Here is a 27,636-nt window from a genome sequence, read left to right as displayed (position 1 = left end):
TCTTCAATCTTCAATCTTCAATCTTCAATCTTCAATCTTCAATCTTCAATTTTCAATCTTCAATTTTCGATCTTCAATTTCCAATCTTCAATCTTCAATCCTCCAGTCAAGATGCGCCAAAACCTCCCTAGTTAGTCATCCAACGACGGAGCGACCCAACAACCACGTCCACCTGCGAAGTTAGTTGCTCGACCCGATCCAGCTCCTCCCCAGTCCCCTGCATCTCATGTCTGGACCGTAGAAACTTACAGCGCGCAGCGCGCAGACGGGGGTTTTCGAACAAGCTTTCATGCAAGACCCATGTCGTACGTGAGGGCCGGGCACCCACCGAGACCTCGGGAATCGAAACACGTGGTACGCAGCCGAACCGAACCCCTGCAGGTACTGTATATGGGGAATGTGCGCCCCCCTTCCTGACAACAGCATGTTCGCGTGCACTTCGTGCTTGCAAGCAGCGATCATACATCGCTACAGGATGGGAAGGGCATCGCAAGCACTCGCCGAGATCTCTTGGTCACTACAGTATCGTCAGCAAACGGCGAGATACCGTCGTCCGTGAAGCAGTTGAGATCCACGTCCGTCTACCGTGACCACGTTCTCCTCCCTGCACATGTTCGCTCACTTGACAGGAGCCGACACTTGACGATCACTCAAGCGGTGGTGTCCCCTGCACATGTTCGGCATGTGTTCAGCAAGCAGCTCAATGACAGTGACAGGAGTCGACGCTTGACGATCATCTAAGCGGTGGGGACTATGATGTGAACTCTACTCGTGTTTGCTGGTTCTAGCACCGTCGAAAACTTGACCCGCCGGGATAGATGGAGACTGCGGCCTGGCGATCCTCGAGATTTGGCTGGCAGGCTGGAGAGAGAACGTGAACTGGAGTCTGAGCTTCGGTTGCTAAAGGAGGCATGAACTCAATGTCACTATGGCGACATGCGTATGTTCGTGTTGACACCTATCACACTGCTTGGCTGTGGTAGGGCCTTCCAGAACAGGACCAGCGTCAGTCACCACACGTCCAATCGAACACTGCATGGTCTTGGTACTCCGTACTCGTACTGTCCCTATCACCCACCTATGCAACTCCGTACTCGGCGCCCACTCGAAGTTCTCGAACTTCGCATCGTGTCCGTCAAAACTCAGTCTTCGGGCTACTTTGTAGCGTGGGAGAAAGAAGAACGCGAACTCGTGCGTTCAACCTGACGAAAGTTGACAGCGGCTTGGTTGGCTGGCCACGTTCGTAATTTGTGGTGATGGTGACATGAGCTCCTTTCGTCAGGGCCGACCGAATGAGTTCTGGGACCGAGTCCTGACTTCCGAAGGAGGCTGCAGTGGTACATTCATACGTACCGTGCAGGTAGTGGTTTTATGGTGCTGGGTTCTTCGAGAAATCTGGGGGATGATATGGAGTACACTACTGCGGACGGTGCGGTGAGATCATTGGAGTGTCAGGGGGTGCAGCTTCGACGCCATCTACTGTGTACACAGTACGCATGTTTCGGTCTCTGACTCCGTCTGTCTTGCTTGTGGCCTCTGGGTGGCCGCGGACGGTTGTCGTGGAAACTACGGAGTACTACATACTGTAGTGACTCGCAGACACGCTTACAAGAACTGGACGAACACGGCTGATGCTGCGAACAGCCCTAGGATCGCTTGCTCCATGATACGAAAAAGTCCTCCTATGGAGCTACCGTAGAATTGCTCCGTACTCCGTACTCCGTATTCCTACGTCTGACCTCTTGGTTAATTGGGCGATGCTCCAGGTGTTTGCTTGCTTCAGGGGCAGTCAGCTGATGGAAGATGTCCAGCCCTACGCCAACACCCGCAAGGTTCGACGAGCCATCGGATGACACCCGTCATAATTGCTTGCTGCTATGTAACAGTCTGAACCAGAGAGGTCTCACAAGGCTTTCCCCCGTTCGTGTACGTACCTTGTGAGCATGATTAGGGGGTGCCTTGCGATCAAAGGACATCATAAGCAGATTAGTGATCGCTCGCAGTACCTCGTACAATGCCAGCTGAACGACTGATTGCCTAGGTACTGTGTAGATCAGAATAACATTGATCGAACAGTAAGCAGCAATATGGAATTATTGTACCTAGTGAAGAGGCACCTAATTAGTGAGGCAGCGCGGATGGAGCCGTAGGATCTGCAAACTGGACTCTCCAGCGCCCGGAGCGTCGAGTTAGGCACCGCATCAGGCGCCCCAGGGGCCATGCTTAGTGTAGCGTGCAGCCGGAAACTAAGGCCATCGAGCGCTGCCCGGACGGCCCCAGCTTTCCACGCGGCTGCTAAACTTCCCTGCAAGGTACGCGAACGTCGTTCAGTGCAGTCAGCTTATCAAAGTTTGATGACGGCAATCTGAAGCCTGGATTGGTGAATGCTTTTCGATTCAAAGTTCGAACCACTGTTTTGTCACTCTGACACGTCTCCCCGTGTCCGTTCGTTCTAGACTCCAGGTTGCACAAGCCTGCGATTGACTGTCTAAACGAAACCAGCCCGGCCCATGCCAGAAATTGAACACTATTTGGAGCCACCACCAGGTGTCTGGCCGCTCAGCGCCGCTCGAAGTGTCCCCACCGGCGCGCCTGCCATGCCGGAGAGTGAGTTGTTTGTCATTGTTCGTGTTCGGCCCGCCGCCTGGTCTTCTACACGGTCATGGCAAACAAGAGTCACATCGATGCGGTACGGACAAGGTCTACCAAGAAGCAAGGTGTAACCACGATGCTGCACCAAACACAGACATATCGGATGGACCGATCATACCTCATACGTACACTGCAAGATCTCGCTGAGGACGAAGAGGGCCTTCTCCATCATCAATCAGCCACGCCAGCGCCAATCACTCTGCGCCAAACCTCCACAGATCGAACTGCGCCTATCACGCTACTATCGTTATTGTCCCGAGGTCCTCTCTCCCCGGGTCTCATGATCCAGCCAATTGCCAATCACGGGCAACAGAAGATATAGTCATGATGAACAGCTGAAGCATCGTTGCTATGGAACGGCGATTCCCGGATCGCGGCTCTCGACGTACAATTGTACACGGGCGCCAATTGCCAATGCGGCCGTCCTTCTCCCCTGCTTCGTTTGATTGCCAGCGTCCAAAAGCCAATATTACGGATACAAGACGAACCCGGCCGAGGCTGCACAGCTGTCAATACCTCGTGGGGTGCTTGGCCGGCTGGCGAGAGAATGACAAACTCTTGGGTATCCTTCTGACGTGAACCTTCGCTACGCTGTCGCCTTAGTTCGCGTAGGCCTCCTCTTTCGGTGTGTCGACCCTTGCGACGTACCTGAAGCTAAACCGCAAGCGGAGGAGCAGGGGGTTCCATCACAAATGTCAAGTGACCACTCTCCCACTCTGAGTGCCACTCTAGCAAACTCTCCAGCCATGCCCCTAGATGCTTGTCCTTCTGCAACCATCCGTTACGGTGCACACGAAGTTTGCTTGACGTTTTCAAACACGCCTGAAGTGGTACCACCCACCCACCACCTGATCAGACTCAGCCTGACATGGCGTTCCTTAGCCTCTTCTGCGCATTCTTTGGCGTCTGTCAGAGCTACCCTGCTCGCTACACTCTGGCTCTTACCGCAATCTAGCCGTCCTAAGGTTTCCAAATTGAGCAGTCCCAAAGATCCACGTTCCCGGTTCCTGCATGGACATGGGTGTAGTATCCATTTGTGGTCATGACATGAGCGATGAGAGGCTCCAGGATACATAAACAGAGAGGAGCCTCTTCCATGAGGTAGGGCTTCCATCAGAACAGCGGACCTACCTTCCCTACCACGTTTCTCAACAGCCTTTGGCAACGGCAGACTTTGTCGAGTACTTGCTTACCCTAGCACGGACCAACATTCCAAGGATCCTTCTGATACGAACACGACAAAAATGCAGGCAATTCCCGTCATCAGAGAGCCCGCCCCAGCTAAAAGTACATCGCCCACTCTATCTCGGCCCAAGTCACCCAGCCAGACGAGGTACTCACATCTTCTGTATCTGTCCGAGGCTGAACGACAGCTCTACGCCTCTCGAATGGAAAAGGCTTCAGAAACTTCACTCCGCTCGTCGAACTCCGTCCGCTCAAACCGGTCTGCTTCTTCCTCTGCCAGCTCGGTCTCGACGGGACACACATCCAAGCTTAGCATGCGATCACCCCGCTATGTCGATGACCACTATCCTCTCATTACCACCATCCACCCAGAGTCGGTGCCGGCGTCAGTACCGAAAAACCACCCGGCGCTCTGGTGTGCTCGTCAAATGGCCCAGATCCACAACACCATCATCCGTGCCTTGAACGCCTCCTGGAATCATGCCGTATCGGTACAACCCGACACTCAAGAAGCGAGCGATTTCCTTCTTTTCAACCAACAACTCTTCAAGACTCTGGACCACCATCACCATGTCGAGGATGACTACATGTTCCCAGCGTTGGAGAAGCTGCTAGGGCGACCTGGTGCCATGGAAGCCAACACCAAGGGCCACGAATCGTTCGCCGACGGGCTGGCCGTCTTCGAAAAGTACGTGTTCGTCACCAAGCCCGCAGAGTTCAACGGCGTCACATTTCGGCACATTATTGAGTCGTTCGCCCCTGATCTCATCCAACATCTTCATGACGAAATCCCCACGCTGGTCAGCCTCCATGTTCTCGACCCCAGGGAAGTCACGAAGGTGTGGAAGCACGCCGAGCACCTCGCGACCAAGGACAACAGCCTGTACACCGACGCGCCGTGGACGCTCGGCTGCCAGGACAAGTCGTTCCTGATCGACGGGCAAAAATGCGACTTCCCGGCTGTCCCGTGGGTTGCCGAGGCGATGATCAGAAATTGGCACGGCAAGAAGCATGCGGGAACTTGGAGCTTTTGTCCCAGTGACCTTTCCGGCAAGCGCCGCTTGTTGCCCAGTGCGTAGATGGGGATGTTGCACTGGAATGACTTGATGAAGATTATAGATTATGCTTTGTGAGGAGTTGGCCTTTCTCTTTTGTACATGTCCAGCGTTCAAGCAGCAGTAGTTAGCGAGTCTCTTTGGGAAAGGGAAAAGGAAAAAATGCCTGGGATCGGAATTGGGATTGCGCCAACCGAAGTCGAGTCGGCAGCTCGCCACTATATCTTATTCATGCATCATGTATCATGTATCATGTATTATATCATATCATATTCACACACAAGCCTCTATCCTCCTTTTTCCTCGAAGCCAGCTCAGAGTTATGCATCCGTCCTCAACAACTCCGGAAACAGATCCAACAGCTCCGCCAGATCGCTAATCTGGTACTTACTCGCCTTTTCCTCCGGCTCAGGCACGCCCCTCTCGACCAAATGCACCGTGTTAGTCCACCCCCGCATATAAGCCGCCCGACAATTCAAGTACGAGTCATCGACAAAGTAAACGGGCGTGTGGCCCCCGGGCCGCACCCCGGCCTCGCGCTCCGCCTTGTCAAACATCTCCGGCAAGGGCTTCGGCACCAACGGCACCTGCCCGTAATCGCAGTACGTGATCCCCTCGAACAGATCATCGATCCCCAGCAGCCGCACGACGCGCCGGCCGTGCGTGACGTGCGCGTTGGTAAACAGCCACAGTTTGACCTTGTGGGGGTCGAACCGCTGCAGCAGCGCGCGCGTCTCGGCGTGCGGCTCCAGCAACTCGTCCAAGGGGAGCGCGTCGTCGACCTCGCGGTTGAAGTCCAAGGGTGCGATCTTGTGGTGTCGCGCCAGGCCTTCGATCGCCAGGCCGTAGTCCTTGTAGTATTTCTGGTGGAGGTGCGTGGCTTCGTCGGCCGACATGTCGAGGTGCGTGATGAAGTATTTGTTGATCAGGGCCGCCATGTGGTCGTGCACGCGGCGCGATTTGGCGTAGAGGCAGTTGTCGATGTCGAAGAAGAAGACCGCGCGGGTGTCCTTGTTCTTGGCCGTGTCGGCGGTGCCGGATTCAAGCCCGCCTTCGGGGAGGTTGTTGACGGATACAGAACCCATGTTTCAAAAAATTTCGTGTGGAAACCTCTATAACAAGGAAGAAGGGACGGTGGTGATCGGGAGAATGACGGTGAAAGTCGAGGTCTATGGTGGTTGCGTAGGAAATCTATATTCGAGAATAATGACGACGACGGTGGCGAGAGTGACGGTGGTGATAGGGAGAATCACGGTGAAGTCGAGGTCTATGGTGGTTGCGTAGGAAATCTATATTCGAGAATAATGACGACGACGATGGCGAGAATGACGGTGAAGTTGAGGTCTACGGTGGTAGGAACTGTATACTCGAGGAAGAAAGTGAGCGTGTTGTCTCATGTCATGGTGTCGCAGAGCAGGTCAGAAATAAAGTAAAATAAAACCCCGATAGTATGACTCTTTTCATCCTTTTAGAAGACGACATTGGTGGCGAAGCCGAGCGATGGACTGCGACTCTACTCCGTACTGTGCGGTAATTAGGTGGACTGTCGCGTCATGCATTCTGGTCAACTGCAGCAATACTCCGTAGTGCCATGCCACGTGTAATTGTTGACAATAGGTACATACATACCTAGGCACGGAAGTCCAATTACCTACTTTGAGTGCGATGCTCTATACGTGGTAAAGGCAGTTTGAAAGGCTTGAGCGGGGGGGCAACTTCACCTGGCTGTAAACATTGGTCTTTTGTACTGTATTCCGCCTTCTAAGCAGCCTATCTACTTCCTTTCCCATGATCCTTCAACCTACCGTTCAGTCACCTCACGAATGCGCCAAAACGACCTACCTAGGTACCTAGGTAGGCAAATATCGCACTATCGCTGTGCCGTCGGAGATCTAATCTTCAATGTAGGGCAGGACGACTCATGCGGGACGAACAGATGGGGATAGACATCAAGGACACGTCTAGGGTTGAACATGGTAAAGTGTCATTCGATGATGGTTACTCCGTACTCCGTACTCCGTACCTCTTACTTAATCAAGCGGCCCTACTCTACATTTCACCTTCAAACAGCCCGCCGTAGTCGAAGGTGTCTGTCCTGGCAGTCTCGTCGATCTCCCACGTGACCGCGAACAAAATTGCCAAGATTGGCTGGGAGCCGCTGCTGCTGAAAGTCGCGAACCTGGAACCTGCATCAAACTCTCCTTTCCTTCACCCATCAGCTCAAGGTCACCCAGCAAAGGTGGCAGCCTCCCTTCCAGCGAGGGACGATTTCTCTACTGTTGCTCCTTGCTAGCATACCCATTCCATCTTTTTCCTGGTCCTACTATGTCTCTGTCTAGGTAAACCCAGTTCTCCACGGCTTTCGCGCAGCTCAGACGCGCATCCCTAGACATGTCAGCTTCAGCTGTCGCTCTACCCAACGGCATCTTGCCACCACCCGCGCAGTCCATCGATGAGGCTCTCGAATACGAGAAGATCTTGAGGATTCGCGACGAGGTATTTTCCGGGACTCATCCTAGATTGACGGTGCCGGCGCATGCCATCCGCGTGCCTAGTTCTCAGAACTCATCGGCCCTCTCGCAGACTCAGTTGCATGTACCTTCTCCCTCCCCTGCCACTCCATCGCCAAATCGTCTTGAGGCTGGTGCACAGTCAAACAAGCGTGAAGATGAGCTCACACACACCCACAACAAGCCAAACGGGGTCTCCACCCCTTCTATTTCTGAGTTTGATCCTGTGCTCTTGACAAAGTCAGATGATCTGATTCGAGCCGAGACGTTGCTCAAGAGACAGCGCCTCGAAAAGGCCTTGAGAGATCAATTTGAGCAAAAGAGGGCAGATGCTCGCAAGAAACCTGCACCCGCAGAGGCAAAACCCGACTTCGACCTGCCGGCCATCTTCGCCCGAGTGACCGGCACAGCCAAATCCCCTTCGTCCAAGGACGATGAAGAAGCCACCGACTCGGTCAATGAGGACGAGTTTTACTCTAGTAGAGCGCCTGACTCAACTCCTGAAGGGCCACCTAGCGAATCTCCAGATGAAGCTGATGAGGAGCAGGCGGACGAGTCTTCCGGGCCACGTGCCGTGAGCGCCGTCATGGGTGCACCCCTTTACCCTGGTGCCGATGACCCAATCTCCGCCAACGTCACGTCGCCTGCGCCGCTTGCTGCGGCACCCACGAAGCCCCCACCGCCCCCTGATCCGACTGCGATGGACATGGACGACGAGGAAGAGGAGGGGGAGTATTCACCCCCAGAGGCTGCCATACAGGTCCCTTCGCCCAAGGTCCCTCACGCTGAAGACATACGAGACAGTAGAGATCCACGCAGCCGACCTTTGCGCAGATATTCGGAAGTGGAAGATATTGGGCCTCGGCCACCCTCACCATCTGAGGCCCGTATGCGGATTGTAAGAAACCACATCACCTCCCCCATTGCTCCCCGCCCGTCTCGTGTCTCGCCTCTGGCTGTAGCTAAGGACTCCCCGCTCTCACAGAATGCACGTACCGGCCGCAAACAGTGGAATGGAAGACCAGGATCTCCACCTAGTCCTGATGACAACCAAACACTTCCCGCCAGGAAGAAAAGAAAGCTTGAAGGGCGCAACCAGAAGAGACAGGCCCGAAGAAACGGCAGGGCGTCTCCAGACGTCAAAGAAGAAGATATCTCACCGCCACCGTTCCACGACGTCCAGCCACTTGGTACTGGCAGGCTTCATTCCGGTGGTGCAGATCGGCCGATCATCCTCGATGATGAATCTGCGCAAGAAGTGCGTTATGCTGTTCCCCCTCATGAGCGGTACGTGGAATCTCCCGCTCGGCCACTTCCACGCCAAGTTGAACGCTTGATGCCCTCCAGTGAGCCACGTCCATTGTCCAGGTCCAGCATGAGACCCGGTAGGGACGATCAAGATTTGCGCCGCGTGGCGAGTATGCACAGTATGCGAGTTGAGCAGCCTCAAGATTACGTCGATCCCTACTACGATAGCCCAACTCGAACTCGTGCTGTATCATACGCCCGAACGGGAAGTCCTGCAATCACCGAATCAGGCCGGCCACTGCGCGAGCTACCAGTCGAGTACGACCAACCACGCCCACCGGTCTATCGTGATGTCTACGATGAGCGAGATGGCACTTATCACCGCTACATTGCCGAGCCTCCTCCAGCTCCGGTCGAGCGAATAATCGTCGACCAGTATGGCAGAAGATTCCGCGAAATAGTCCAGGAGCGGCATCCGATGGCACCTCGAGAAGTGCCAATCCGCAGAGAAGTGGAGCCCGTCTACGAACAATATCCCCGGCAAGCTCGAGCCGGGTCTGTCTTTGTCGAACCTCAACCTCTCCAGGAAAGAGCCTACGGTGCAGACATGCCTCCACCGCCTGTCTCGTATCGTCGTGTCGCAGATCCACCACGAGGTTCTGCAATTGCGTCGCCAATCACAAGAGAATATCTTGAGCCGGCACCGCCGATGCGAAGCGCTAGCGTGCAACTGATGGATCGCCCAATTCGACAGACCATGTACCCAGATGAGCGGCCTGAATTTCGCGAGCCTGTTCGTGCAGGCAGTGTCCGGCCGCCGCCTGCAACGCGATACGAAGATGGCCCGCCGATGGAAATGATATCGCGGGGTCTCAGTGTTCGTCCAGTGGGTCGCGAAGGGAGTGTCTTCATGGATGACAGGCGACCCATCGCACCAGAGTATGCCCCTGTGCCAGACCCAAGATACCGGCCGATGGAACCCGAGAGACGCTACGTTGATGTTGATGGAAGGGAGATTACTCAGGCGGACGGGGCCATGGAAAGCAGACTGAGAGTCATGGACAGGTACCGAGCGTAGGGTTAATTTTCTAGCATTTGCTCTGTAAGTGGGACTTGCAGTGGATGTCAGACGTTGCTGGTCGAGAGGAAGCCACGTGTGTGTATGTGTACAAAATAGCAGATTGAGGCTCGACGAGGTGGTGCCGTCGATAATAATCAGTTCCCACAATTAGGATGGACAATATAAACATAGGTCTTGAGCAAATCACTTTTGAAACAACGTCTCATCAGCCTCGAGACCATCTACGGACCCTGTGCGGTTGTTTCATCGAGCACAGAGCTGTCGGACAAGAACCAGCTGTTCTGCGGCCATCCGCCCTGTGCACTATGGCGTCTTCTCTGCACTAATTACTCCGAAGCCTCGTGCATAGAAGCAGGCGAGACAGGATGATTGGTGGAGGCGCAGGCAGCTAGCCGCCCGTCTCATCTTCCTTCACACAACTTCTCCCACGAATGACAAGGCGCGTACTCTCCCATCAACACACAATCCACTATCCCATGGCGTAGGCGCTCGCTGTCTTCTGAAGCCTCTCGGATGATTGCTGACCTGGCATGGCCTTCTCTGCTGGCATGCTCTCATCCAACCATCGCCGTCGCCATGCAAACAGCTCATGGTCATCTCGGCCCAGGGCTCCTTCGGCGTGTCCTGCTGCCATTGAACAAGCGCCCTTGATGGAGTGTGATTGATCGAATCTACCAGGGCTCCGCTGCAACGTTTGTATCGACGCCACGAGGAGAGAATGAGCCTGCCCAAGGAGGAGCTCTGCGAGAACTGCAGTTCTCGTGGATCTGCGCTCCACAGCGAGGCACCTTGAAAGGTACCTACCATTCACACACCCCCTCCCTCCCACCGGGACTCAACTTCCTTGCTCAAGGAAGCGTGATATCGCGGTCGGTTGCAGCTGCGGGTTTGCGAGCACCACGCCTTCCTGTCCTTGCATATTCCCATTGTACTTGTAATCGCCATCTACCCTACCTAATGTTTGTGTTGATGCTGGCGTCACCAATCCCGCTCTACCACTGTTGCATCTTCGTGGTGCAAGCGACCTGTCCAGACGCAGTGTGTCGAGGGGTCGATCCTCCGTCCGCGAAATGAAGTCGAAAGTCACGCCAGAGGACTCATTGGAGCCCGTATGCCATCTCGAATTCTTTCAGTGCTTCTCTCCAGGAAGGGACAAACAGCAACTGCAAGATGAAGGACTTCCACCAGGTTCGTAACTCCCACGGTCAGGCTTGACAGATCTGATTCGCCTCCAGGTGTTGAGCGGGAAATGCGCATTATGTACCAACAACCTCATTTGGTACCACCGATGAAGCTCACTGTCTTCGACGAGTTGCCTCCGACACCCACTCCGCCTCCTCCGTCTCAGCTTTCGCAATGGGTCTCGCAGGGCAAGGCCTCGCTCAGATCCAGTCTGTCGACTCGGAGACATGCCTCGAGGCCATCTATTTCAGCGCCGCAACCACCTCTCCCCCCTTCGCAACAGCTACCCTTGCGGCGAGCCGCGCAGAGCTATCGTCCGCTCGAGCTCAGCATCTACATGCCCAGCAATCGACTATCCGACCTACCCGCGTTCGATAGACTGAGTTTCACAGAGGTTGGGGAGATCAAACTGCCACCTCGAGCACTTGTGCGCACAAAGTCGGAAGAATTCGTCCCGCACAAGATCTCAATGTTGCCGGCAACGGTCAAACCTGCTTCTATGATTGAGCAGCGACGTGCGTCCCATGTGCGCGCCGACACATCGTCTACAGTCATCGCGATTTCAAGACCACCTTCAGAGTACGATGCGCTGCACTCTCATCCGGTTTCTTGGGCTTCGCTTCCCGGGCTGCCTCCTCCAATCCACCTTCCCGGCGGTCGCCCAGAAGCTTCCGTGACCGTACTTAGCCCCATGCAAGAAGAGTTCAGCCCTGGGCCGACCTCTGTCGCGATTGGTGACACCGTGTTGAACTTTCCCAGTCCGGTCGACATGGCAGCAGACGACCAAGTCCCTCCAGAGGCCCCGGCGCCTCCACCATTTGTACCTCCTGCGCCTTCCAGGAATTTCTCCAAGCCAGCGGACATGAACTCGCCCTCGGGCTACTTCCACCCCAACTACCAGACACAGAAAAGAATCTCGCAATGGCTTGCCCATCGCACTTCTTCCTCGATCAGCACCACGAAGTCCTCGTCGACCTCTTCGTCCTTCGCCGAGCACCGCCGCAAACGTTCCCAATTCTACCAACTGTCTGCTACTGCGGTAGCACCACCGAAGCCGCTGTCGCTGTGGTCACGTCAACATCAGAGGACAATGACCGAATCCACCATCGCTAGTACCGTGGATACGGACATCCTCTCACACGGCGACCAGAGCCGGACGGATGCGACCAGCGTGACAACGTACTCGGAGAATCTGCAGAGCCGATCCGGGACTGTGCGAAGTGTGGCCAAGAGTGGACTGAGACCGATCGTGAGCGGTGTGCCTGACATGCCACCATGCTACGCGGATATTGTCAACGGAAATCACGACATTCTGATCAAGGAGATTGGTGGGCCGCTGCGCAGCCCTGGCGTTGGTGTTGCTTTTTGAGGCGCGCAGCTATCGCATGTGAATTCCCTTTGTTATATTGATACCCTCACAAAATTTATGCGGCAGCTCTGCGTGCTGTGGAAAGGACTGCGTCTTCAATTCGACCCAGACGACATTTTACCAGGCTATGGAATAGCCCCTGCATTTTGGCACCAAAAGTTGGAGGCATACACTCATTTGGTTTTTCTTCTTCGGCTCAGGCTTTGGACCTTTGAGCCTCGACTTTCTTCTTCGAGATACCCTGACCTGTTTTGCTTCACTTTCAGCCGTTCAGTTCTTCTTGGGTCCGGATTTGGGGTAGGCATCAGATAGACTTGGTGAGACTGGCAGCGTGGGAGGGCAGAGAGGTGTCTGGCCTGCCACCCACGACGGTTGACCCTGTTGGACATACACTCGTTACTGTAGATTGAATACCACCTCTATAATATTTAGTCTGCCTCCATCTCGCACGGAGGCGTCTCGAGAGTCTGGCTGAACGAAGTTGCATTTCCGTAATTCCGACGACAAAAGTGTATCTTTTCTGATTTCTACACAGTCATTGTCACCAACTCAGCTGATTGACTCCACTTTCTGTACAGTACTTGGTTACGCGCGAGACCCACCACGGGGAGTAATTCGAATGGCCAGTGTACGAGTATTGCGTTCAACAAACCAGAACAGAATAGTTATGAGCTGCTCACTGCGCGTGTGAACCGCTTGCGGGCTGGCGCGATTGCGTACCGTGTACTGTGTACTGTGTAACTAATAATTGAAGTTTTCAGTGGTCAAAGGTCTTCAAAAGCACATGAGTCGGACACAGCCCCTGGTTTCCGACCCGATCTGCCCAGCTACAGTACAGTACAGTACCTCACAGAGGCAGTCGCAGTCGCAGAGGCAGATGAGGGACAGGCAGGGCTCGGAGACCCGGGGGGAGGGGGGAGGGGGGGCCGGGGGGCTGTCTCTGACCTACTGTACTCCGTACTCGGTACTGTATCTAATTATTCATACAGTACAGTACCTACTGTAGGTACAGTATAGGCAGCCCCTTTCGGCACCAAACAGCGTCTTCCACTCATTATGTTGTGCACGTGTTGGTTTTTGTTCGACAGGATAAGGATATCGATGTAGGTATCCCTTGGATGTACTCTGTGGACGTAGATGAAGATTAAATGTACTTCGTAGCTGGAGCTATCAAAACACGAGCTCCTGTGCATACGTAGGAGGGAGGAGCTCCTTTCCCGGACAGCCCTACCTTTTCCTATCCTTTCCTTTCCTTTCCGTTAGCAACAATGCAACCCACTGACCCTGTGACTCCTCAAAAATGTCCAACCATGTGACAAGTAGTAACATCGATAATCATGCCGCCGCACGTCCATGTCCCGTTCAATTTTTGCTTATGATTCATCGGCTCGTTATCTTGTCCAAACAGCACTTTTTCTCGAATCCCTATATCCTACAGATCTACATATTCGCCAACTCCCCGTCAATGGCCCTGTCCAAGAATGTCCGTCTCTCACCGGCAGGCACCTCGCACTGCAGTCTCTGTTCCACCAAGGCTCTAACCTGCTTCTTGGTGACCTTGTCGAGATCGACTTCCATCAAGACGGCGCGAATCGCAATGATGATATCTTGATCGCTCGGTCCAGCGGAGGGTACGGTGCGGAAGTCCATGACTGTCGAGGCCGGACGGCTTGCGATGTTCAACAGGGAGGGCCGAGAAGCCGAATGTGGGAGACCGCCTTGGTAAGGGCTGCGGCTGCGATTGGGGTGGTCCTGATACGCCAAAGGTTGAGGCGATGGAGATTTTGTCAGGCGAGCTTGACTTCCCAAAGACAACATGGACATGTTCCGTCCGTGCAGACTGATTGGTTGGTCTTTGAAGGTGGTCAGGCCGGTCATGGTGCTGCCGCGATTGTTCATGCCCACACCCATACCCATTCCCATGGGCGTTGCTGATCGTGGCGGGGCCATATACGGTCCTTGCTGTTGAGGAAAGCCGGCCAAAATGGTGCTCGCTGGTTTCACAGACGAGTATGTCGAGTGCATGTCGTCCATCTCCATCACGGCTGGATCGTCAGTGTACCCATACTCGAATCCTTTCTCGGGGTAGACACCCGGATTGCCACGACGACCAGGAAGGTTGTTTGCAGCGGCGTAGTCATCCCACCGTTGCAGGGGAATCGAACGAGGATCGAATCCTTCGTCTTGGATAGCCACAACCTTCTTGTCTCCTTTCTCTCCGATGACGATTCTCGTGTTACCCCATGAGAAGTTGTCTTGATTCCAGAACGAATAGATGGGCAAGACAAAGCTATAAATCGGATATGCAAGGATGTAGATGATCATCCAGCCAACGTGCTGCCATTGTCGCTTGATGATAAATATAATGGCCTGGAGACCGTACACGGCGGCGATGATGACAAGGGAGATGAGAGGGAATTGCCCCGTGTGGGAAGCGACTCTATAGATGAGGTAGCCGAGATAGCCGCAGGTTGCAGGCAGGATCAACGTGCCGAACAGATCGATGAAGACGACGAATCTCATCGAGAAACAACAGAAACCGCACAGATCTTTCAAAAAGACCAACTCGGCAAGATTGTGGATGGTCGAGTTAATCCATCGTCTTCTTTGTGAGAGCAGGACCGACCACGATTCCGGGGCGGCAGTGAGGGCGTAAGCGTCGGGAATGAATTTGAAAGACATCTGCGGGAAATGCTTCGTCATCAATGTCGTCAGGTATCGATCTTCGCCGAGCGAGAGCAGGTTCTTTTTGTGCAGCGTGTCGACCTCGCAATCGGCATACTCGGTAATGACCTTGTCTGAGATGATCAAGGGTCGTCCCTTGTCGGCCGTTCTAAGCCGATACATACAGAAACTGTGCGATGGTCAGCAGCATTCAAAACACGACAGGAGAGGCGACCTACCATCCGGGTAAACAGGTAACACTGCCAAACAAGGACTCGAACGCTTTCGCGAGATGATGCGAGATGTAGTATTCGTAGACCTGAATCATGGTCCACAAACTGCGCTCTTCATTCTCCAAGCTCGTCTCACCACAGATACCTGCGATTTTGGCGTCATTGGCACAGGCGGCCACCAGGCGATTGAGAGAATCCTCTTTGACCATAGTGTCGGCATCCACCATCAGAAGGTACTCATACAACTCGGGATCCACGCCAATGATGTTGTTGATCTGGTGGAAGATCTCAAGCTCAAGGGGCGACATCGGGGACCGGTGATGGACACGGTTCAAAAACTGCATGAGCAAGATCTGCGAGTCTCGCTTGCCCCGATTGCCAGGCTTCGATTTGGTCTGTTCGGACTCTTTCCCGACCTTGATGATTACGATGTAAGGGACCACATTGCCCTCGTACTCGTACAGTCCTGAGTAGACCTTGCCGTAGTTCAGTTGCTCACTGCCATTACCAACAGACCGGAAGGGCAGAGCGGGAGGGTCTATTTTCGGATCAACGCCCAGGATGTCGAGCACGATCTTCGGGGTAGGCCGATCGTTCCCGCCTCCAACGATCATGCCGTCGCAGATGACGCAGATGAGCTTCCTCTTGTTGTCATACTGAAGAGCAGTAAGAGAATCGAGGGATTTCCTGAGGTGGTCTTCACCTTCGGTGTACGCTGGGACCTGGCAGATGACGAACTTGTCCTGTGCAGCCGGTCGACGTTTGGAGCCCAGCTGGAGAGCCGCCAAAAATTTGATCAGGATGACAGCACATAGAATCAGGGTGAAGGCCAGAAGAAGATAGTTGTTGACCTGACACTTGGGGGTATCTCGGAAGTCAACCTTGCCCACGTAGAATGCATTGTTCATGCAGTTCAGACTGTTCTGGAACGCGGCGTTCGTACCCCATTGAGTGGTAATGTCGGAACCGACGTTGTTTTGGATCAGCTCTGTAACCTCATCGGGCAGGAATCTGTAGGTGACAAAATTGTTCATGATGTCCAGGGTGTAGAAATAGTCAGTCAGATCGTATATCTTTTTGTGGATGACCACCCATTGCCTTTGGTCGACCTCAGCTTGTTTTTTTATGCTCGCCTTTGTCACGACGAGATCTCCCTTGTAGTAGTCCTTGATCTTCGGGAGGAAGTCGTCGCTATACCAGTCCCAGGAATAAAGTTTGGATTGCTGATTAGGTTGATACCGAGGCCCAGAGGTGTGGAGCGCGGTGGGAAATAGAATAGCACTGGTGTCATTGTGTTGTAGAAGCACACTTTCATCGACGTTCAGGCCCGGGCAAGCGCGGCTCAAGGGCGGTGGAAAGTAGGCGTCAAGATTCATCCCAGCAAGCGGCAGCATGTTCTCGGCGTTGGTTTTGATGGCGGTGTCGCTGTGTTGGGTTTTGTAAAATTTCGTAAAGTCGTACACGCCGCCTCGAATACTGGCGTAGTAGTCGTCCGTGCCAGTATGGAAGCCAACTTCTTTGGCGTTCCAAGCCTTGTCGAAGTTCGGACACAGCAGCCTCCCAAACTCAATGATGTAGAAGACAATGACGCCGTTCAGCAAGAAAATCAGAAACACCAAAACCAACTTCTCTCGCCACGCCATGCGGACGTCGGGTCGCTTCATCTGGCCAATATAGCGCAAGAAGATAGACGGAATCCAGAATGTCAGTGCCCATACAAGGGATACCCAAGCTTGTCGACCTGCGGACGTCTTTGCGGACTGGACATTTCGAGGATCAGCCAGCTCAGGGTCCATTCCTCCAACATAATGGCCGAGGTCTGCATCCCAATATGAATCGGTCTTCTGCGTGTCACCTTTGGGACCAAGACCATAATCACCGCCGATGGTATGAGTAGTCCGAGCCATGGTTGGCGCGACCGACTTCGCACGTTCTGTAGCTGCGGCACCCAAGAGGTTCTCCCGGCTGTCTTGGACACTCATATTGTCGCCCATTGGTGGGAAGAAGCCGCTGCCGTTATGAGGCGTGTTGGCCGAGTAGCCCGATGCGAAAGGGTTGAGCGGTTCGGCAAAAGGGTTGCTCTCGGGGTAGCCATGCTTGACGGTTTTCATGTCCAGCATTGATTCAGCTTCCCACCAAGCGGATTCACGCATCCATATGCGCTCCTTCCCAATAATCACTTCGCCGTTCGTCCACCCTCGTTCTAGGAGGAACGTTTCAATCCCATCCTTGCCGTCCTTGCACCCAAGGCTGGAGTATCTTGTCACAAACTCTTCCACGTCGAAATCGGCTGTAAAATCGAGTCGTCGGTTGCGATGATTCGCCCATTCTGGGAGTCTCCATGCTCGCAGTTGTCTTGACACCGGCCCAGCGGACCATGCAGAGGTTGCTGACGGCAAGGTAGCCAGAGTACTTGGAGAATCGTCGGTGGGATGGATGGAGAGCTGAAACCATGCCCTGCTGCTAGCCAGAGTAGTGCTGAGGTCGAATCGACCTTTCCGACCAAAGTTGAGGCCTTCGCCATCGACTGGGTAAAGCAAGGTGCGCAGGAAACCCCCATCCTCGGCTTCGGCGCCAATCTTTTGCAGGATGCCTTCTCTTCGGTCTCGGTCGTGCTCTCGTTCGCGGCTAAGGGGCCCGCCTCTGATGCCCAGATCAGCTTCCACCTCTGCCACAGCCGCGTGGGTCTCCTTCAAAACCGAATGGCCAGCGGAGTCGACCTCGACGCCATCGTCTTTCATCTCGGCGTTGATGCCCTGGGTGTCATCAAAAACACTCCGTAGAGCTATAGCCTTCCCGAGCGCCTGGCCAGGCACTTCAACGATGGTAAGACTGACCTCATCGCCCGCTTCAGTGCTGGAGTCAGGTGTGAGAGCACCGGAGCGGAGTTCTGCAGCAATGGCATCATTAGCCTTCGCCAGAACCCAGTCCACCAAAGCTTCGTACATGCTGGCGATCAGCACTTCGCGGTCGTCAGTGGTACATTTTCTGACAAGAACATCCGGCTCTAGTCCAATCAGAGCGCCAACATCCTGGCATGTCTCTTCCAACACATCGGAGTCAATCAAGAGCCCAATTGTCTCTCCCAGTTTCAGCAATCCTGCGAGGCATGACAAGAGACCACGGAAATCCGAGCCTTTGATACCAATTCTCTTTAAAGCTGTTCTAAAGTCCTCTGCAGCCGCGGCATCGTCGGCCGCTGGGAGGTAGCTGGGCGGATCGTAATATCCGGATCTATTCAGAAGTGTATATTTGGACGGTTGTTGCAGGCCCAAAACCTCGCGCTCAGCCGGGGTGGATGCTGACGTTAAAAGGTAATAGAAGACGTCGAAGGCGCGAAAGCCAGACTCGGCGGGGATCCTGAGCAGACCTCTCTCCACGTCAATGGCCGAGCCTGACAACGAAAGGCTAAGCCCGGTAACTGTCCCGCCGAGAGTGACGGTGTATTTGGCCGCTAGAGAAGAGTGTCTGAATGTTGTTGGATTGGAAGGCGTTACACAAGAGAGAAAGGGTCGAAGCGCTGTCAGCGCTACATACGCGATCTCCGGAGTGGGCAAGGGCACGACTTGCAAGAACGCCTGGAACAGTGAGGGCGTCGAAGGGTGTAGCGAGCCTAGGATTATACATCCATCCTCTGCTCTTCTCCTGGCATGTTCCCACGCTCTTGAGGCAAGATCGCCGTCAACCACGCCACCTACTCGCCCCTGCGCGTCTGGGTTGACCGCGGTCAGCCAGGTGTTGACGCCAATGCTCGTGCATGAGTCCAACTGGTAGGTTTGTCCTGAAGCATAGACGGTGTGAAGGGAGTTGAGGAGGGTAGTCGTCGAGACCTGCGTCGGCGGCTGAGCCGCTGACCGGGCAGCACCGACATGGGAGGAATTATTCGAATATGTCGAATAGCGGTTGGCCATGTTGAGGCAATGTCGGGCTCGGGCCCCTGTCGAGCAGGAAAGTCGACAGGGCCTTTATCGACCGCCGTGAAAGGATGTAATTGCGTCCGATATCCAACCACTCTTCGTTGTACCTGCAACTTTCTTCTTGGCTTCTGCTCTCGGGGCGTTTGAATGAAGGGGTTCGACAGGAGTGTCGTCGGGTGGTATCGTCAAGGCAGTATGCGGAACGTGGAATCAGATATCGGCAAACAATGATGGTCTGATAAGTATGAGTCTCTTGAGTGATTCAAGTGCAGAACGTAAACGAATGTGATATTGTGTCTGAGTGAAGGTGTGTACAGAATGAATGGGTGATGGCAAAAGCGATACTGGCAATTGCTTCACGCAGACAGGAGTTGCAACGCTCCACCCGCGTGTTTTGGGCTGTGTATTGACTGTTACATTACAGGTTGATGACAGCACAATAAGCATCCCTGCAACGCTCGCAGCGATCCGCAGCCACGGGCGAGCCAGGTCAAGAATAGCAGCCAATCTCCAACGCCACGTTGGTCTCTAGCATCCTTTCTTAGGCAGTCGAGCCCCGGATCTCGAATGGCCTTAACCTTCTCTGGGTCAAAGAGATTCGGGTTGCTGCAGGGGAGTCCGGGAGGTCAAAAAGCAACAAATCTTCTCCAAGCCAATCACCACAGCCAGGAGAACGTGCTCCAGGGCAACGGGTCGCGCAAAGCACCACGCGTGCATGTCGAGAGCTACCTCGTACTCATGCTGAGGCACAAGCAGTACGTAAAGGGAACGTGTATGTCCAACAATGCGACATGCGCACAGCACTCGTACCCAGTAAACACCGCATGGCGAGAGATCCAACGAAAGCCGGGAACAAAATCGTCGCGTCTTGTTTCAGTGTCGTGCCCACCTCAGCCCACAATTTCGTCCTCGCCTCAAACAAGCCTGGGCCAGCCAAGTCACATGACCCTCAGCGGGCATTCAACCTCCGGGCGTGCGGGCTCGGGCTTCACCACTCGGCTGTTTGCTGCCCGCAGCTGCTCACCTGCAGGCTGCACGATGTGTGCTGCATCACGAACACACTGTCTCACTTTTGAGCTTCGGCGTCCGTCACCGTCGATTTTTACGCATCAGTCACGGTTTGACGTTCCGAAGATGGGGTCGCTCGCTTGCCAGCGAGTCGGCCAGCGAAAAACAAACGTGATTTGTTCAAAAGCGTCATACTTAGTACGTAGACTGGTGCTACACCTGTCGCAGCGGAAAATAGGAGAACAATAAAGACAAGCACAAATGACACAGTTGTCTGACACATGGCAACTGTCGGACTCATGTCTATTTTCTCTTCGCAAATCTCAATATCTCGTCCTCACAGTAGTAAGGAGCCAGAGAATCCTTTTCGTGGAGGATGTCGCCTCAAGCAGGTGTGGCTCGTCGCGGACTGAACATGGCCGCGCAGCAGGTCCGGATGATGACTTGTAGATACGGAGTACGACTGGTGGCGTGGCAAATAGGCCATAGCGATCGCTCCTTCGCGTAAAGCTCGAGAGTAGAGGATCACCGACAACGGTCATCACGCTGCAACCACCACGAGTGCAATCGCCCTATCTTCGGGTACGGAATGCTCTTATTCTTTTCCATCTTGTACACAGTACGAGTCATCGTAGTCAGCATCGACGGCAGCGTTGTGCGTGTCCGCAGAGTCAAAGATCGCGCGTGTGAGGGGCGCGGTGGCGCAGTTGGCTGACTGGCCCAATGATGAACTGCCTTGTCAAACAAAAAGGCCAAAACAGGAAGAAGGCCGGGCACTCAAAAGGTCGCTCTGACATCTGTGTTGTTCCGGTTGTAAAGACAATACGACAACAGCCCGCGTTTGAAATCTCTGGCCTCACAGACGATTGCGCAGACAGACGAATCCTCTCTCCTGCGCGGATATCGAAGTCAGTGTTGCTCCTGTTGTCGACTCCCTTGACGTTGCATTTTCTCCATTGCAGTCTTTGCTACGAGTCCACGACCTTTCACTGCAATCGTTCACTTTGCATTGTTGTTTATTTCGACTATCCTGACGCTCGTTGCTTCGCCGTCGCCGCCACCCGATCCCCTCGACTGACGCTTGAAGGCTCCTGACTTCCGCATTGTGACCCTTTTCCCAACCGCCAATATCCAGATGCATTGACGATTTCCCATTCGATCTGGTGTGAGAGCCGAGACGGCTTGCCGTTACATCTAATTTGACGCGTCCGAAATATCTCTACAACATGGCTGCTCGCGGCAATGTCCCTGCCCATCTACAGGCGTCCTTGCCTGCCCTCCCACCCCATTTACAATCCGACACTCATTTGACCGCACATCTGGCTAGTCGATTCCACGTTTCACTGCCGACGGCAAAGTTATCCTCGCAGGCTCTAATCTGTCTCAACACATACACTTCGTCAACCCGGGGGCCCAATGGCGAAAAGGAGGGAAGCGCAATGGGCGAGGCGGAGGAGCTTGCTCGCAGAGCGTGGGCGAGACTGGGAAGCAGAGGCGAAGATCAAGCAGTCGTTTTCTTGTAAGGACCCTCGCTGCGTACCGAGAAATGTTTGGTGGCAGATGCTAATTGTGCAACAGTGGCGAGTCAGGGTCTGGCAAGACGACGGTCAGATCACATCTCCTTTCAGCCTTTCTCTCGTTTTCCTCGACACCGCTCTCTTCCAAACTATCTCTCGCCGCCTTTGTTTTCGATACTTTGACCACGACCAAAACGACCACCACTCAGACGGCCTCCAAGGCCGGCCTGTTCTACGAGTTACAATATGACGCTTCTTCTTCGATACCCACCCTCATCGGAGGCAAAATGTTGGACCATCGCCTGGAAAGGAGTCGCATATCACACGTTCCGACCGGTGAGAGGAGCTTCCATGTGCTGTACTATCTCTTGGCGGGGACAAGTGCGGCCGAGAAGTCACATCTCGGCCTCAATGGACAAACGAACATCAGTACTTCCGGCACGGGCGGCCTCACACGATCTGCTTCCGTGGCTCAGAAGCGATGGAGGTATTTAGGCCATCCGACGCAGATGAAAGTGGGCATCAATGACGCCGAAGGCTTTCAGCACTTCAAGACGGCTCTGCGAAAACTCGAATTTCCCAGGACGGAAATTGCCGAGATCTGTCAGGTGCTTGCCGCCATTCTGCACATTGGCCAGCTTGAATTCGGCACAGGCCAAGCTACAATGACCGCGGCGGAAGAAAGTGGTGGTTTCTCGCACGAAGGTGGCGAGACTGTGACCGTGGTCAAGAACACCGACACACTCGCTTTGGTTGCTGCGTTTCTCGGTCTCGGCGTGAAGGATCTCGAGGAGAGCATGAGATATAAGACAAGAACAATCCACCGTGAGCGTGTTACCGTGATGCTCGATGCCAAGGGCGCAAGAGAAAACGCGGATGAACTCGCAACAACGCTATACTCTCTTCTCGTTGCATACATTATTGAAAGCATCAACCAAAGGATGTGCGCGGCAGAAGACGCAGTGGCCAACACAGTCTCAATCGTCGACTTCCCCGGATTTGCAGACCACTCATCTACCGGCTCGGTACTGGATCAACTACTAAACAACGCAGCCAATGAGTCGCTTTACAATACTTGCCTGCACGGATTTTTTGAGAAGACGGCTGAGATGCTCGACAGTGAAGAGGTCAGCGTGCCAGCCACACGATACTTTGACAACTCGGACGCCGTCCGTGGCCTTCTCAAGCATGGCAATGGCTTGCTCGCCATTCTTGATGATCAAACCCGTCGTGGCCGCACAGACACTCAATTCCTGGAGAGCTTGCGAAAACGGTTCCAGGATAGAAACAAGGCCATCACGGTTAGCAGTGCATCTACGACCTTGCCAGGCAGCAACTTTGCCACCACGAACCTTGCGGCTTCGTTCACTGTTCGCCATTATGCTGGTGAAGTCGACTATCCTGTCAACAGATTGGTCGAGGAGAACGGCGATGTTGTCTCTGGAGATCTGATGAATATGATCAGAGCCACCAAGAGTGATTTTGTCGCGAGCTTGTTCGGTCAAGAAGCCCTCAACACGGTCAGCCACCCGGCCGAGAAGACGGCTATCGTTCAAGCCCAGGTCAGCTCGAAGCCTTTGCGTATGCCTAGCTTGTCTCGGAAGAAGCATGATCAGTTGCGCCGAATGGGAAGTCGAAGAGCCGACCGTTCTCCTGCACCCCAGGAAGAGGGCGACTCGGCCAGCGCCCACGAAGAAGGCAGAACCCGTCGAACCAAGCCTTCTGCTACTGGTTTGTCTCAGGGTGCGGCAGCGCAGTTCCTCTCTTCGTTGGACAATATCACGAAATCTTTGACTGCACCCAACGTCAACAACTACTTTATATTTTGCTTGAAGCCTAATGACAGGCGCATCGCCAATCAGTTTGACAGCAAGTGTGTCCGGCAGCAAGTCCAGACGTTTGGTATAGCCGAAATCAGCCAGAGACTCCGCACAGCCGACTTCAACATATTCCTACCGTTCGGGGAGTTTTTGGGTCTGACCGAGGCCGACCCTGGCATTGTTGGAAGTGATCGCGAGAAGGCTCAGCTCGTTCTGGACAGCAAGCAGTGGCCCGCGAATGAAGCAAGAATTGGCAACACCGGCGTATTCCTTAGTGAACGCTGCTGGGCAAGCATTGCTCTCACCGGTTCCCAGAGCGCGGCTTACTTCGGAGGCGATGTTCCCACACTTTCCCGACCCGATACCCCGAGCATGAATCCTTTCAGTGATTCCAAAGCCCGGCTGGTTCCTTCTCAAGATGGGACACCCAACATCTACGGTGACGAGACCAAAGGAGGCGGCTACTTTGGCAACAGAGAACTCGACACCAAATCCGAGGCGGGCGCCTCTGCATTCAACTCGGGCGACATGTTCCGCAACCTTGAAACCAAGGAAGAACTTGCCGAGAAGGGCAACAGGAAGAAGATGGAAGAGGTCGATGTAGTGCCTGTGTCCTCATCACGGAAGAGATGGCTCGCAATCGTCTACTTCCTCACCTGGTACCTTCCGGACTTCGCCATCAAGTGGGGAGGCGGTATGAAGCGCAAGGATGTACGCATTGCTTGGAGGGAAAAGTTTGCCATCAACATCATGATCTGGCTCAGCTGTCTCTTCGTGGCATTCTTCATCGTCATCTTCCCCCAACTCATCTGTCCAAAACAGAATGTCTATTCTGCAGCCGAATTGTCATCGCATGACGGCAAGGATCATAACACTGCCTATACTGCAATCCGGGGAGTAGTGTTTGATCTAGGGGCCTATGCGCCAAGTCACTATCCTAGTATCATTCCGCAAACTTCGATTGAGAAGTACGCTGGCCTGGATGCAACCGGCCTCTTCCCAGTGCAGGTGTCGGCGCTTTGCCAAGGGAAAGATGGACGCGTTGACCCTACGGTCCAGCTGGACTACACAACAACCAACGTTACGGGGTCTGCTACCGTCATCAGTACCACCGACCCCAACCGTCGTTACCACGATTTCCGGACCTTTACAAACGATTCTCGCCCTGATTGGTTCTATGAACAAATGATCTTCTTGAAAGGCAACTACAAGAAGGGCATGATTGGGTACACCCCTAAATACGTGCATTCCCTGGCCAAAAAATCGCGTGCCATCGCAAGTATGAACGGCCGTGTATACGACTTCACAACGTACAACCAGGGCGGACGCACGGTCAGAGCGCCTCCAGGTGAAGAGGTGCCTTCAGGAGTCGACACCAATTTCATGGACGATAGTGTGGTGGACCTATTCACACAACGGGCAGGTCAGGACGTCACCAAGTACTGGGACGCGCTCGACATCGACCCGGCGTTGAAAGCTCGCATGCATCTTTGTCTGGAAAACCTGTTCTTCGTGGGAGTTACCGACACTCGAAACTCGGCACAATGTCTCTTCGCTCAGTACATCCTCCTGGCGATTTCGATCCTGCTGTGTACCGTCATCGGCTTCAAGTTCTTCGCGGCTCTTCAATTTGGAGGGAAGAACGTGCCTGAAAACTTGGACAAGTTCGTCATCTGCCAAGTTCCTGCCTACACCGAAGACGAAGAGTCTCTACGTCGAGCTATCGACTCCGCAGCCCGAATGCGGTACGACGACAAACGCAAATTGCTCATTGTGGTCTGCGATGGCATGATTATCGGACAAGGAAATGACCGACCGACTCCCCGGATTGTGCTCGACATTTTGGGCGTGGCGGAAACCGTTGATCCTGAGCCATTGAGCTTCGAGTCGCTTGGTGAAGGCATGAAGCAACACAACATGGGCAAGGTGTACTCCGGTCTCTACGAAGTGCAGGGGCACATCGTTCCCTTCATGGTGGTGGTTAAGATTGGCAAACCGTCCGAAGTCTCGAGGCCGGGCAACAGAGGGAAACGTGACTCTCAGATGGTCATCATGCGCTTCCTGAACCGCGTCCACTACAATTTGCCTATGAGCCCTCTGGAACTCGAAATGCATCACCAGATCAGGAACATTATCGGAGTCAACCCGACCTTCTATGAATTCATGTTGCAGATCGACGCGGACACGGTTGTTGCGCCCGACTCGGCTACGCGCATGGTCTCGGCGTTCCTGCGCGACACACGGCTGATTGCTGTGTGCGGAGAGACTTCGTTGTCGAACGCCAAGTCGTCCTTCATCACCATGATGCAGGTGTACGAGTACTACATCTCTCACAATTTGACAAAGGCCTTTGAGTCCCTCTTTGGCTCCGTCACGTGTCTGCCCGGTTGTTTCACCATGTATCGAATCCGAGCTGCCGAGACCGGGAAGCCGCTCTTCGTGAGCAAAGACATCATCCAGGACTATTCGGAGATCCGTGTTGACACGTTGCACATGAAGAACTTGTTGCACCTGGGTGAAGACAGATACCTCACGACGCTGCTTCTCAAGTATCACTCCAAGTACAAGACGAAGTACATCTTCCACGCGCACGCCTGGACCATTGCGCCAGACAGCTGGACGGTGTTCATGTCTCAGCGACGCCGGTGGATCAACAGTACCGTGCACAACTTGGTCGAGCTGTTGCCTCTTCAACAGCTTTGCGGGTTCTGCTGTTTCAGCATGCGGTTCGTCGTCTTCCTGGACCTGCTGTCGACGGTGATCGCCCCGGTAACCGTGGCCTACATTGTTTACTTGATTGTGTTGCTCTCCATCTCGAGCGATGTCATACCTCTGACCGCCTTCATTCTGCTGGGCGCGATCTACGGTTTGCAGGCCATCATTTTTATTCTTAGGCGCAAGTGGGAAATGATTGGTTGGATGATTGTGTATATTCTGGCCATGCCCGTCTTCTCCCTAGGCCTGCCGCTCTACGCATTCTGGCACATGGATGATTTCAGCTGGGGCAACACCCGTCTGGTGACCGGTGAGAAGGGCAGGCAGATCTTGATCTCGGACGAGGGCAAGTTCGATCCTGACTCGATCCCGAAGAAGAAGTGGGAAGAGTACCAAGCCGAACTTTGGGACGCGCAGACGCAACGGGACGACGCGACGGAAGTGTCAGGATACAGCTATGGCACCAAGTCATATCACCCTACGGCTTCGGTCTACGGAGGTGCCCCTGCGGGCTACTATGAGAGCACCGCACATCTCATGGCGCCTTCACGATCTGTCTCGCAGCTCGACGTGAATCCACCAATGTATGACCGAGGCTATGCCCAGTCGAGGATGTCGCTGGCGCCTTCTGAGATGTTGGGAGGCGGCATGATGGTGGGTGGTCAGTCTGTGGCCGACATGGACATGTCGGACTTGACTGGACTGCCCACTGACGACATGATCTTGAACGAGATCCGCGACATCCTGAAGACGGCAGATTTAATGACCGTGACGAAGAAAGGTATCAAACAGGAGCTAGAGCGACGGTTCAACGTCAACCTAGACGTGAAGAGGGCGTACATTGGAAGTGGTAAGTTGTCCCGCCCGGTCGAATCTTAGTCAGACGCTAATCCATCGTGCAGCGACCGAGGCCATCCTTTCCGGCCAGTTGTGATTTGCAGGCATATTCCCGCATTGATGTATGGGTAGCGGGTGGTATTTGGGAAGCATATTGAGAGCGTTAGGACGGAAGGTCAAAATGGGTGGCAAGGTATTGATTGTACAACTGGGATGATTCCTCAGCTGGTCTTAATGGTCAGACTGGGGATACAACGGGGATGGTCTCCACAAGTGAAATCTAAGGGTAATAGAAAGAGGAGCGGGAAGACGCTGGCATGTGTCTTCCCTCGCAGCTGCTTTTTGTAGGAGCATTCGCATCATGGAAATCCAGCCCTGCACAATACAGGTGACATTGCGAAGATATCGCTGCAACAAATCCAGATCGTCTCGTAACTTTGAGGGTGTAGACTCTCGTTATTCAGTGTGGAACGAGCAGGAGAGGAACCGTTGACTGGGTGTAGGGCGTTCTTGAGCCCTACTGTATGTACTCGTAGGCTCCGGAAAGCCCGAAACAAGCATTGGCAAGCTTCAGGGGGGGCCACAAACCCGGATTGGGCGGAATTCCAGGTGCAATGCTGTCATCGCCCACCCGTAGTGACAC

General features: G+C 54.0%; 6 protein-coding genes across 6 annotated transcripts; 4 read left to right on the top strand and 2 right to left on the bottom strand.

The window, feature by feature from the left end:
* Positions 1-4,265: 4,265 nt before the first annotated feature.
* On the top strand, positions 4,266-4,916 carry A1O7_09567 (uncharacterized protein; the record flags this gene model as incomplete). The annotated part of the gene is made up of 1 exon (XM_007763555.1): positions 4,266-4,916. One exon carries the CDS (start codon positions 4,266-4,268, stop codon positions 4,914-4,916), a length of 651 nt encoding a protein of 216 aa, XP_007761745.1.
* A 296-nt stretch (positions 4,917-5,212) lies between these two features.
* A1O7_09566 (uncharacterized protein) lies at positions 5,213-5,977 on the bottom strand (the record flags this gene model as incomplete). The annotated part of the gene is made up of 1 exon (XM_007763554.1): positions 5,213-5,977. One exon carries the CDS (start codon positions 5,975-5,977, stop codon positions 5,213-5,215), a length of 765 nt encoding a protein of 254 aa, XP_007761744.1.
* A 1,306-nt stretch (positions 5,978-7,283) lies between these two features.
* A1O7_09565 (uncharacterized protein) lies at positions 7,284-9,728 on the top strand (the record flags this gene model as incomplete). The annotated part of the gene is made up of 1 exon (XM_007763553.1): positions 7,284-9,728. One exon carries the CDS (start codon positions 7,284-7,286, stop codon positions 9,726-9,728), a length of 2,445 nt encoding a protein of 814 aa, XP_007761743.1.
* Positions 9,729-10,989: 1,261 nt separating this feature from the next.
* On the top strand, positions 10,990-12,282 carry A1O7_09564 (uncharacterized protein; the record flags this gene model as incomplete). Its single annotated transcript, XM_007763552.1, has 1 exon — positions 10,990-12,282. One exon carries the CDS (start codon positions 10,990-10,992, stop codon positions 12,280-12,282), a length of 1,293 nt encoding a protein of 430 aa, XP_007761742.1.
* Positions 12,283-13,722: 1,440 nt separating this feature from the next.
* A1O7_09563 (chitin synthase) lies at positions 13,723-19,090 on the bottom strand (the record flags this gene model as incomplete). The annotated part of the gene is made up of 2 exons (XM_007763551.1): positions 13,723-15,136; positions 15,186-19,090. 2 exons carry the CDS (start codon positions 19,088-19,090, stop codon positions 13,723-13,725), a joined length of 5,319 nt encoding a protein of 1,772 aa, XP_007761741.1.
* Positions 19,091-21,330: 2,240 nt separating this feature from the next.
* On the top strand, positions 21,331-27,035 carry A1O7_09562 (chitin synthase; the record flags this gene model as incomplete). Its single annotated transcript, XM_007763550.1, has 2 exons — positions 21,331-21,623; positions 21,683-27,035. The coding sequence occupies 2 exons, from the start codon at positions 21,331-21,333 to the stop codon at positions 27,033-27,035; spliced, it is 5,646 nt and encodes a 1,881-aa protein (XP_007761740.1).
* Between the last annotated feature and the right edge of the window lie 601 nt (positions 27,036-27,636).

This window comes from Cladophialophora yegresii (assembly GCF_000585515.1).
Source record: "Cladophialophora yegresii CBS 114405 chromosome Unknown aczIN-supercont1.7, whole genome shotgun sequence".
Lineage (NCBI taxonomy): Eukaryota > Fungi > Ascomycota > Eurotiomycetes > Chaetothyriales > Herpotrichiellaceae > Cladophialophora > Cladophialophora yegresii.
Note: the sequence above shows the minus strand (reverse complement) of the source record. Positions and strands in the feature narration are given on the sequence as shown.